The 12,520-nt window shown below is 32.4% G+C and overlaps 1 protein-coding gene across 3 annotated transcripts in view; it reads left to right on the top strand.

The window, feature by feature from the left end:
* LOC106458384 (transient-receptor-potential-like protein) overlaps positions 1 to 12,520 on the top strand; it is a 41,024-nt gene that overhangs the window by 984 nt on the left and 27,520 nt on the right. For all 3 annotated transcript variants that reach the window (NM_001314078.1, XM_013917892.1, XM_013917894.2), the window contains 7 exon segments: positions 1,968 to 2,172; positions 2,966 to 3,209; positions 3,841 to 4,185; positions 4,487 to 4,657; positions 8,664 to 8,898; positions 9,648 to 9,800; positions 11,903 to 12,042. In NM_001314078.1, the coding sequence (NP_001301007.1) occupies positions 2,039 to 2,172; positions 2,966 to 3,209; positions 3,841 to 4,185; positions 4,487 to 4,657; positions 8,664 to 8,898; positions 9,648 to 9,800; positions 11,903 to 12,042 (1,422 nt within the window). In that variant the 5' untranslated portion in view covers positions 1,968 to 2,038.

Genomic DNA, 12,520 nt, shown 5'->3' with positions numbered 1-12,520 from the left:
ATATTCGTAAAAGAGAGGCATGCTTGATGTTATGGCCTTCTAATCTCAAATGTCGTGTTATTTGTAACTAAAACATTTTAAACATAAAGGCTCTACTGTTGTATGAGAACTATTTCTTAAATAGGTACACCAAAACGATTATTGTAAGTTGTATAAAGGCCTCTGTTGCAAGATAACGTTAGTTAATGACGAATACCTCATTATCTCATCATTGGTTGACTCACGTTCATCAACTTCAGCCACATATTTATTTATTTTTGAGATCTTGAAGGATATTTATATTACTTTTGTACTTAGATAAGGAGGATAAAGAAAGTTTCTGATGACCTTAGGTCTCACCCGTATTGTACTCCTGATATCAGATATGACCAAAATTTTAGTTTACGAAGGAAGACTTTGCATAACGAGTATGGTTTAATTGTACAGACCAGTTAAAGCAGTATTAGTTTATTTTCATTATAATGTTCATGACTGTTTCATCAACTCTATTAGAAACTTAATCAAATTTTATGTGATTTTCATTATGTGTATTTACTTTTTAACTGGTTTTACTTTGCAATCTTTTTTGAGCAATCTTCATACATGGTGATGGCTTTTTAATTTCAACAGTACTTAGAATGTGTTCGGAGAGCCTGAGTATTAAGATCAGTAACTTTTTGATAGTTAATTATATTACAGATTTCATTTCACCAAAATTAGATTGGGAATATCAGTGACGTAGAGGCCTAATATATTTTTGATTTACCCTGCTCTCTCCTGTGGATCGTAGTTTCGCCTTTTCAAGGCTCATCAGCACAGCTTGGATCAGCAAGCCACAGAAATACAGTTAGGCTTGTTATAATGTTAGTGAGTTAAAAGTACTTGAAAAATTCACAAATAGCACTAACAATAACTTGTTTCATATGTATTGAGAAGTTGCTGATAACTAGTTGTAACAAAACGATTGCCAGAAACAGCAAAATTTATTGAAATCTTCAGATGCTATTAAATATTTGTGTCAACAGTTTTTACGTTTTTTTTGGAATATACTTAACAAGTTACAAAACTCTATATATAAAAAGAACTCATTTAATCTAATAACATTTACTCTAATAAAATTTTTAAAAAATCTACAGAAAGTTATTATAAAACTGTCCATGAATATTTCAAATTGTCATGTTAAAACTAACTATTCTTACTTGCAATGCATTACACAATGACGCTGATATCCTAAGACTTTACAATCTAAAGGTATTCCTTACATATTTACAAGAACGTATTTATCTGGCTTCATGGGGTCGGCATCTAAACCCCATTTTGCCGAAGTCTATGTATGCAAAACGTAGAAGCCATGTTGCATTATTCCTGAAGAAATATTTCTCTTATGGCTTCAGAATTAGTTGTTAGCGTTTTATTTATTTCTTTATGTTTCAAATCCTCTGTTCTTACCCTTTTAATTAAATGTTGATTTTATTAATCCACTTAGATCAGTCTCATCATGATACCAGCAGAAAAAAACCAACAATTATAACGCGTGAATGATATTGCTAATTCCAAAGCTAAAATATTTGTAACATGATAAGAAAAAAGCAAATCTCTCCATAAATGAACCTTATCCCAGATGTCAAATTTTGGTCTTACCAAATCACAACTAATCTGGGCTAAAGCGTTGAAACCCTTATTGTTTAAAATATTTCCACAAAAATATTCTCCACGTAAAATGTATTTAAAAAAACAAACATAACTCAGATTGTTACTCAACTGACATAGACTTTAACCAATAAAATATTGTCACGTAGAGTACAATGATAGAAATGAATCAAGTTAGTAACTTTCAAAATTTTTGCCGACACGGATACGGTTCTTAGAGTAATACGTTTTTGTAATTCAGTCACCTTAGAGAATTGCGTACTTCGATAAATCTTTTAAAAATACACAGTATTGTCTTCAGGGACTATGATACCAATGTGATCTTGTTGTTTTTATAGAAACGGTTTTTCCGTGGCATCAAGTGAGTAAAAAATAATCATCACTAAGCCGTCTGACGAAACAAAAAAAAATGGATGACGGTAACAAGTTTTCTGAATTAGTTGGTGGTATTTCTAACACCCATCCATCTCAGAGAAAACTCCCTCCTCTAGAAAAACGATACTTACTCGCTGTAGAACGTGGTGATTTGGCTACGGTTCGAAGGTGAGTAAACATACCTTAAAGGTAAACGATTAACTTAATTTACAAAGGTAAGATAATAATTATTTAACAGTTTTCTAGCCGATGAATTAAGTATTTAGATTATAATAATTTAAACTAATATTTATTTTACTGAGAGGGTTTGATAAATGTTTTGTGAATAAAGTATGTGTGAAATTATAAAGTGTGAATTTTTGGTTTGAAGTAAACCAGCAAGTTATTATGAATACCTCTTTAATATAACTTACAACTTACAGAACAAAGGCTTGCTTGATCTGTGAGCTAAGTTGAATTAAATGTTTTTGAAAAGACGCTAACAAAGGCACATTTTTTTTTCAGAAAGCTTAGAACTTGGTTTTCTTTCAGTGTTTCTTACATTTTTTTCAAATGAAGAGTTAGTGAGAGGTAATAATTTCTTCTTATGTACTGTGTCTTTCTTATCTTAAAATTGAAACAATTGAAAATATTAACCTTTTAATTCGTTGTGATTAGTGTTGAATAACATCAGTACTATAGGACTGATGCTGGTCATTTGGTCGAACCGTTGACCACACACTCACCCACATATATATATATATTTCTCCTTTAAGCATTCCTTTTTTTCTGATTTATGTCTTTACGATTAGAATTCATCTGAGTGAAATATGGAGTTCCATTGACTTACTTTTTAGCTGTAAATCTAGATCACAATACTACTAATGTAAAGTTAATACTTATATCATAAATGGCATCTTTACTATTTACGTTATTTAGACTAATATTTCATACGCTTGGCATATTATTTCACTTAACTTAGGATCTTGGAAAGGGATAAAGAAGTAAATTCGTCCTCATTAGATGCTAATTGTATTGATCCTTTGGGAAGATCAGCTATGCTTATGGCTATTGACAATGAAAACTTGGACATGCTAGAACTACTTGTGATCGAAGGTGTTCAGACGAATGATGCTTTATTACATGCTATAAACGTGGAATATGTAGAAGCCGTAGAACTATTACTGGAATACGAGGAATTCATCCACAAAGAAGGAGAGCCATATGTAAGGGCCTTTTGTTTATTACATATTTCACAATAAACCTTTATTTAAAAACCTTAAACAGTCCATTTCTCAAATTTCGCGATAGATCTGGCTTATTAAGACAATGTTTTTTTTCGTGCTGAACATTTGCTACAAAAGAGAGTCATCTATAACACACTAGATATCTTTATACATAAAAACTTATTAGTTTTTCAGGTGATTCGATGTTTCCGTTACAATGTTTAGGCTTTGTCATGTAAACAGGTTTATATTTCTTTTTGTATAAACTTACCACATTTCCAATACAGGCTTACAAGAGCTGAACTTTGTATTTAATAATTAATCTTAAAAGGGGAAAAGATCAATTTCAAACACGCCATTTACTGAAAACTAAGATCGTGGAAATATAATTTACAAAGTAATAAGTTAAATGATTAAAAAATGCCGGAAACATTTAAAGATGACATCTGTGTTTACTTGTCTCAACTTGAAGCCAAAAGTAAAAAATATAAGTGTGACTTATACCTACGAGACGGCGCCACATGATTTGGTTTGATTGCAACTTTTATACAGCGGAGACAATTCTCGAACGTTTTTATCTATGCAGCAATTATTTTACTTTATTTTCCAACTGATTCTTATATATTTTCAGAGTTGGGAGCGAGTGAGTCAGGACACTGCAACGTTCACACCAGAAATTACGCCTCTGATTCTTGCAGCCCACAAAGACAACTACGAGATTTTGAAACTTTTGCTCGATCGTGGCGCCACCTTACCAATACCTCACGACATGCGCTGCGGTTGTGGAGAGTGTGTAGCAGCTGCTCGTGATGACTGTCTTCGACATTCTCGCTCGCGTATCAATGCTTATCGAGCTCTTTCGTCTCCATCACTTGTCTGCTTGTCAAGTGTTGACCCAATTTTGACATCTTTTGAACTAAGTTATGAGCTGAATCGCCTAAGTTACATCGAAAATGAATTTAAAGAAGATTATCAGGTATTTTTATTTTGTTAAATTAATCTTGCCCTTATCGTTTAAAATTCAAAAGGTTAAATGAGCACACAGTATTATTTGTGACCAATGATAAAAAATACCTTATTCGGTATACTATAAAATTTATAAGTATTTAATTTATTTTCATAAAAAAGTGCCAAAAAAATAATACAAGTAAGTAGCTATATTTTTATGATTGTTGAACAGCATTTTCCCATTAGATTACTGAATTATAATATAATATATACATAGTAATAATAAACCATACTTTTAAATTGAAATTGTACTATTTTGTGACCCTCAGTCTCTCAAAAGATGTTGTCAGAATTTTTCAACTTCTCTATTGGACCACGTGAGAACATCCAATGAGTTGGAAATTGTATTGAATCATGATCCAACGAAGCCACCTTACGAACATGGAGAACAGATGTCATTGGCCAGAGTTGAAATGGCTGTAAATTACAAACAGAAAAAGGTATTCCAAATTTTAATGAGATTCAAAATCTCGTAGATAATTTACATTTTCACTGTATAATTTCTTGATAATTAAAAGTAAGGTTGATTTAGATAAAGTTAATTGAAAATTATGCAACCAGAACGCTTAAAAGATGTCTTATTTTATACTGTGTTTGTGTGTCTGTTTACACACGTATACGTATGCATATACAAACATATATGTACGTATATATATATATGCTCAGGTAGATTCAAGAAAGTACACTTACTCTTTTTAATAATGTTCGATATATTATACTTCTTTTTATTTTTGTCCGAATTACACTGTCTTACAGTTATGTAAAATTTACGTTTTTGTCCGAATTTCATCGTCTTACACTTATGTAAAATTTACGTTTTTTTCCGAATTACACTGTCTTACAGTTATGTAAAATTGACGTTTATGTCCGACTTCTTATAACCTTACTTGTGTTTACAGCAACATTTATACCCCAAGATCTCCTATGGTTCTAATGTTTTGTTGGAAATATACTGAGTTAGTTGAGCAGGTCATATAAGTATTAGCCTCAATGTCATCTTCTATTACCTATTTGATAAAAGAGTTTATAGGGGTTCCATGTTACGGCGTTACTCACTTCAAGTTTGATCTGGTCATATTTGCAAGAACACATAGTAGAAACAGATTTTCTAGCAAAGTTCAGATGTTAAAGGTATGCAAACATGCTAATTCGTAGATTTTCACACATTCAGGAATCATAAGAACAGCTGAGTTTAGGGAGATCGAAGAAATATCAAGGTGGTCATAAAGGAAACATTTTCATATCTAAAATAATTGCGTCTAAAACACTACATTTCCAAGGAGAACTAAAATTCGCCAGAGGCATAGTGAGAATCATAGGTCTTTTTTCAGGAAACTTTGGACGTTCTTCAAAAATTGTCACAGAAGATGTTCGAAATGTTTTCCGATATTCTAAATCATTATATCAAGCCTATCCCTGAATGAAGTATCTGCAAACATCTTCTGTTGTGGGACGTGTTCATTGGTAATCGCAAATTCATTTCTAATGATCGTTTTCAGATCTTCCAAATATCTTACGCTATTACGACGGACATTCCTTTAGAGAAATCCACACAGCCAAAAATTTGCTAATACAATATCCGATAATCTCGCTAGCAGTTCTAACTGAATGATCATTTTATGATTCTTTATTCACTGAAAGTGTCTATTTAACGGTATTATAAATATGAAGGGTTGCCCTGCTATGTTGAAAGGTGTTCTCAATGGTTCACTCCTTCAGGCGAGGAATAATGTGGCCTTTTAGCATTTTCGCAATTTTAACCGAAACGCATTAAACACAGCCATTTTCACAAACAACTTCAAAGAAATAAGGATTAATGAAGCCTCAACGTATGTGGCATTCTGAGGTACAGTGATAACCTTCAAGGAAGAATAGTAATTGTTCTAACCAGAGGTTCGACGGATTAAGTCTTACAGAGTTCATCTAAATTTCTAATGCGACTGTCTTGAAGAAGAAAGACTGGCCACAAGTTTGTAGAAATACGGAAATAATATTTATTTATTTGGTACACACTACAGACAGAAAAACACAACTTCACTAGAAAAATACTCATGATCCTTATGTTATTCTACCTATTTCTATGTATGTGATGAGTCACAAGTACACTGGGAAAATTAACTCTAACGTCATATATATATAGTGGTTGGTTTTTTTTTTAACCAGACTCTTTTTAGATTTTCATCTGGTACAGAGCTTTTAATAGCTGGAGAGCAGTGTTGTTTCTTGTTCTGCGCACACGTGGATTCATTACGTGTGAGTTTTTATGAGCATAAAATACATCATTTTGTGAAGTGATCTATCTATAAAGATGAAAGTGGGCTTCGCATATCTAAAATATGTTTTCTAGCCACGTTTCATCGATCACTGACTTAACCGAAACCCAATGTGCAAATTCAAATTTTAATAGTGTATCACCATCATTAATGGCATTTAGGCGTCTAAAGTGACAAACATTGAGCTTTTGTGTTTTTTGTATTGCTTTTATTTTGTCAAAGTGTATTTTTTTACAAAGCAGGTTCTCGAGAAACGCCTTTTGCACTTACTGCTCCAAAAGAATTCTTGTCATCTTGGTCTTAAATATCCTGAGTAACCCCCACTACTCCACAGGTAAAGCTGGTCGCTCAGAACGAGAAACATGTTTTACGGATCCAGTTGCAACGAATTGAGTGTATGTTTTTTAACATCCTTAGGGCTCTTGTAGGGAAGTGGACGTCTAGTTTTCTTAGGATTTACTTTTTTTAATTACCGTTATTTTGATAACACAGTCGAACAACAATCGCACGATTCTGTACTTTGACAAATATTTTATTCGAATAACAAATATCGTATTGTTGAAAGAGAACGAAAAAAGAAAAATGAAAGCAGCAATAGTTTGAAAGACAGTTTGTGTGTGCAGTACAAGAAAATTCTGAAACCATGTTTAAGATTTTCTGGATAAATATTATGATTCTCATGTGGCTCTAACGATATTTTGTCACTCTAGAAAGGTAGCTTTTGTGATATAATCATATTACATCTTAGGTTTTGTTAATAACCCAATAGAATGTACAACCCTATGATGAACTAAGGGTAACTGTTAAAATTTCCACGACGACCTTTATTGAAATCACCATTCACAAGCGGAATTGGTGACCTCTTTACATGTTAGACACAGTGGATTTGCTTGAAGCGTCATTTCATACAACCCAATCTGGAAACAAATAATAATCTATTATAACTAAACACCTCATAACAACTATTTATTGATTTAGTACAATGAGTAGAAAAACATTAACAAATATTTCCTTAATATGTACTTTTTCATCGAGCTTCAGATATTCTAATTTCAACAATCCAGTTTATTAACAATAATTATAATGCTAAAAACCGGGTTTCGATATCTATGGTGGGAACAGCACAGATAGTCCATTATGTAGTTTACACTTAACAATAAACAAACAAACATTAACAATGAATATCTAAACTGTTTTCTTTATAAAGCTCTTGCAAACAGAAATCTTTTTGTATATTCAAATATAAAGAATTACAGAATTGAGCTGGCACGAGATTTAGTTTCGTAGGGCAGAATATTTAAATGCTAAAAAAAAAGAGGTATTATTGAGTAAAGTACTTTATTTATATAGTAGAACTCGAAATGATTGACTGTAAACTTCTAGCTTAGTCCACTATTACTTTAAGACAAGTTCTAGAAGCAGAAAAAATATGCTTTGACAGTATGAATACATAAACTCATTCATATTATAAAACAACAATGCAATCAACCAGAATAAAGAATGGACTCCATGAAACTTGTGCTTAGTAATGACATAAGAAACTTTCAACCTGTTACACTGTTACAAGATTGTTTTCTTTTCGGGCATTTTACTTCAATACTTGCGCCTTGCATGCTTGAATCCAATTAATATTCAAAAATAAAACTTTTTAAATACATCTACGTTTGAGCTGTGATACCTGATCGTACTAAATACAGCGACTATACATGTCTCTATTTAAAATAGCAAATATGTCTTTAAATTTGAGTTAATTCTGTAAAAGTTGAATTAATCATATGAAATGTACAATAATTTTTGTGTCAACATTGGAATTAGTTTTTATTCGTTTGCAATTTGAACTTCTAATTTTACATGCATGATGGAGGAACTAAACAATGTGAAAACTGTTCATGTCGATACATATTATTATATTATTTACATATTAAATGTAAAAAGGTTGTCTTAATCTTTCTTATACGAAGATAAAGGGGAAGACCTTTGCTGGGTGAATGTTTAATGTTTAACTCCTTTCTATTTTATTACCCAAGGCAATTGTTAGTACATGGTTGTCGTGGTTTTCTCCGGACTGAGCAAATTTTAAGGTGATAATAATAATAAAAAAACATTATTTTTATTATTAGTTGTTGGTTAACGCTGTCACATGTTTAGAGGATTTGTTATCTTTAATCTCCAGTTTGTTGCTCATCCAAACGTCCAACAACTGTTAAGCAGTCTTTGGTATGAAGGATTGCCTGGTTTCCGAAGGAAAAGCGTCATCCAACAACTTTGGAAGATCATCAACATCGGAGTGTTGACTCCTTTCTATGCAATGATGTACATGTTGATGCCGAGCAGTGAAACAGCCAAACTGATGAGGAAACCTTTTGTCAAATTCATCATCCACTCTTTCTCCTACCTGTTCTTTCTATGTAGGTAACATAATTGTAATTTATTTTCGATGTTTATGAAACGTTCAGTATCGATTATCATAAAATTCTTCCTTGTCGATTTATTTATCAGATCTACCTTTTATTTCTGTGCATATATCAACGTCAGTCATTTGCCATTTCTTTTACTTCTTAGATTTTTGTACTGACTGATTCAACTGTCTCTCATTTTCCTTCTGGAATAGTTAAAGACAGTTATTAAATCTTTGTTTATTTGTTATAAATAACAATATTATTAATCAATTATATCGCCTTTTATTACCTATTATTTTTTCTGTTTTGACTTTCTCGTCAGATATACTGTTTTTTTTTATCTGAAAAACAACGACTTTGACTACAAACACTGTTTTTTTCTGCGACTTTACACTTATTTCTCAGTAAAAATCAGCTTTCATTAATTTGTGCACTTTTTTTTTTGTAGAAATCAGTTGCACTTACTTAATCCATGTTTACATAATTTCTTTTCTCTATTTGTAAAACCCAGCGTCTATAATCTTTTACGTTTTTACTTAATTCATCTTTCATTCATATATTACGGAAAAATCTACTTTATATTCACTTTTTTACTCGAAAAAAAACTACACCAAACATACGTTTCCAATTCTTTTTACTTATTCCTTCTCTGCAAGCAAGTAATATTAATGATACTGGCATTAATTTTCTTCATAACATCATTTTCCTCTTGATGTATTAAATTTTGGTTCTAGATCCTTATTCATTATTTTATCTAGTCCTACTGATCCTGGCATCACAGCGGATCGAGACAGTTATCGTTCAGCTGTTCGGAACTGAAGAGATGAAGGCAGAATTAAGGTATTCTTTAGGAAGACAGAAAGGCCAGCCTCCCACAGTAACAGAGTGGTTTATCGTTATTTACATAATTGGTATGTTTTTTCGGAGCTTTAAATGTTGTACTCAAAACTCTTCATAGAATATAGATTTCGTATTTTATTTTCCGGCACACATATATTAAAATAATGTGAATAAAATTATAAAGGTGTGTTTTTCGGATATTCTCTCAAAGCTATTCAAGTCGGCAATAATTTTGCACTGATAGATTAAAAGAAAAGCAATTAGTAAACAATGCCTACCACCAGCTCTTGGGTTACTCTAATCGAATAATGGGATTTGATCGTTACTGTTATAGCTTGTTTGTTTGTTTGTAATTAAGCACAAAGCTACACAATGGGCTATTTGTGCTCTGCCCACCACAGGTATCGAAACCCGGATTCTAGCGTTGTAAGTCCGCAGACATACCGCTGCACCACTGGGGGGGGGGGCTATTGTTATAGCGCACCAATAGCCATAACGTACAGAATGCGATTTTTGCGACAAGAAAGCGCAAACCATAGATCTTAAAACAACAGTCTGATACGCTAAATTGTAGGCCACGCCCAGCTCAAATATAAAAAGAAATTACTATTTTTATAGAAACAATGATTATGACAAACATTTTCGAAAAACTAAAACTTTTTTTTAAATCTGATTTTGTAAGTATAAATATATCACATTTTTTTGCTTCTTTAACAATTTCTAAGGCTCCAATTAACATTATAAATATTTGGGACGCAAAGTTTGTTTGTTGGTTGTTAAGCACAAAGCTACACAATGAGATATCTATGCTATACCAACCTCAGGTATTGAAACATGAGTTTTAAGGTTATAAGTCCCTGGACTTACCATGGAGTTATGTGGAAGGGAGAGGCAGGGATGCAACTAATTAAATAATTAATTAGGAAAGAGCTACAAAAAATTGTTTAATTTTGCATAAAATGCATTGTTGATACTGTATTATATTACTAAAATTGTCATATTTAACTATAAAAATGTTTTGGAGATGTCAAAAAATACAATAATAACTGACGTTGTCTATTTATGTTTTTTTTTTTTAATATGCGAACTCCTAATACAGATTTGGAGCTAGCAAGATAAAACTTGCCAATGGACTAGGTATGGCCCGGGGGTGTTCTTATTTATATTGCGTAGTCATCAACCAAGGGGGACTAAAAGGTGCTTGGAAGGTCACCAAAACATGATAGTGATCTAGAAATAGGTGTTTGGGGTCGTTGAACCCGAATCTAGGTCGGATTTTTTTTTGTTCTAGCGTCTTCTCTGGATCTTTACCGGGTTTATTGGGTATGGACCTCCTTGATGTAACTATAAAAAATAATTGTGGTTAAAGGAGGAGCTTGATTGGTACACTGGGGCCTCTGTGAATCAGAAGAGGGCCTTTGAACCCCACAGCGGAGCACGGGTATCTTATGCTAATAACATCAATGAAAATTTAAAAATATATTTATTATATGTCATCATCCATTACCGGGTGTCTTCGTCACTGCAAGGCACGTAATTTTGGTTTTTGTGTCTCATATCAGCTTAATATAAAAAGCCCATATCACAGTATAGAAAACATACTTCTAGTTGATATCGTTGGTACTATATTTCGTTTGCAATAAGATCCTTACGATAAAAATGCTTGAGTAACTTTTTAATCATTGCTAGATTAGCATTACAGCCTCCTTAATGTTAAAATAAATTGTAACGTTTCTTTAGTGTTATCACCTCATTTGAAACCAAGGGCAAGAGAAGAAAACAATATTTGTCAATTTTATCATTTTTTGATGAAGTATCACTAGGCCTAAGCCAAAAATCTAAATTTATATGTTTAATGTTGCCATTAAAAAATTTATCTTAACAGTGCAGGGAATGAAAATAACTTATCGGATTTCTTGTTTTTTTATGTATCTTTTTTTATAACTGTCGTTGTTCTTTTAGCGCAAAGATATACAATGGGATATCTGCGCTTTATACACCGAGGAGAATCGAGCCTCGGGTTTTAGCATTGTAAGTGATTCACTGGTGGAGGGACATTTTTGTGTACTGACGTGTTTTCTGAATATCGCAATGGTATCGAAAGTTTTTTTTCACGTTAGATTTTTTTAAGAATATTAAGTATACTAATCCATTGTTGTCCTTTTTTTTCCAGCTCACATATGGCAAGAAACAAAGGAATTGTGGTCTAGTGGAATAGTGAAATATTTCCAAAATATGTGGAATATCATTGACTTTATCCGTAATAGCTTGTACGCCATCACAGTTGGAATGAGAGCATTAGCCTACATTCAGGTAAACGTGTTTTTACTTAATTTTGTCCGCATTTCGTGATTGCAGTACTTTTCTATAGATCAATTTATTGAAATATCTACACAATATCAAATGTTAAACGTGGCACGTCGTCACAAGTAATTGTAGCTTTTTAAGAAGTGAGTCTGTCTGGGCTCTGAGTTTCAAGACAAGATGGTGTTCGATCTGTGAACCCAGGAACGTTGAAGACGTCTTGTTTCATCCGTAATGTAGGTTCTATGCCCGAGTATAGTTTAAATTTTATCATTCAGCTAGTGCATGGGTGGGCAACCAAATTTTTTTCTGGCCATGGATGTGGCCAGTTGATTACAGAAATGGCCACACTATTAATAAAATATAAAATTTTCGCTAAATAAATATATTTCAGGATTTTAATGATAGTCAAGGTCAATTATAAACATAACGCAAAAGTACGAGAAAAAACTTTTCAAAATTACAAAAGCGTGATATTTCAATGAGA

The sequence above is a fragment of the Limulus polyphemus genome, unplaced genomic scaffold, assembly GCF_000517525.1.
Source record: "Limulus polyphemus unplaced genomic scaffold, Limulus_polyphemus-2.1.2 Scaffold454, whole genome shotgun sequence".
Lineage (NCBI taxonomy): Eukaryota > Metazoa > Arthropoda > Merostomata > Xiphosura > Limulidae > Limulus > Limulus polyphemus.
Note: the sequence above shows the minus strand (reverse complement) of the source record. Positions and strands in the feature narration are given on the sequence as shown.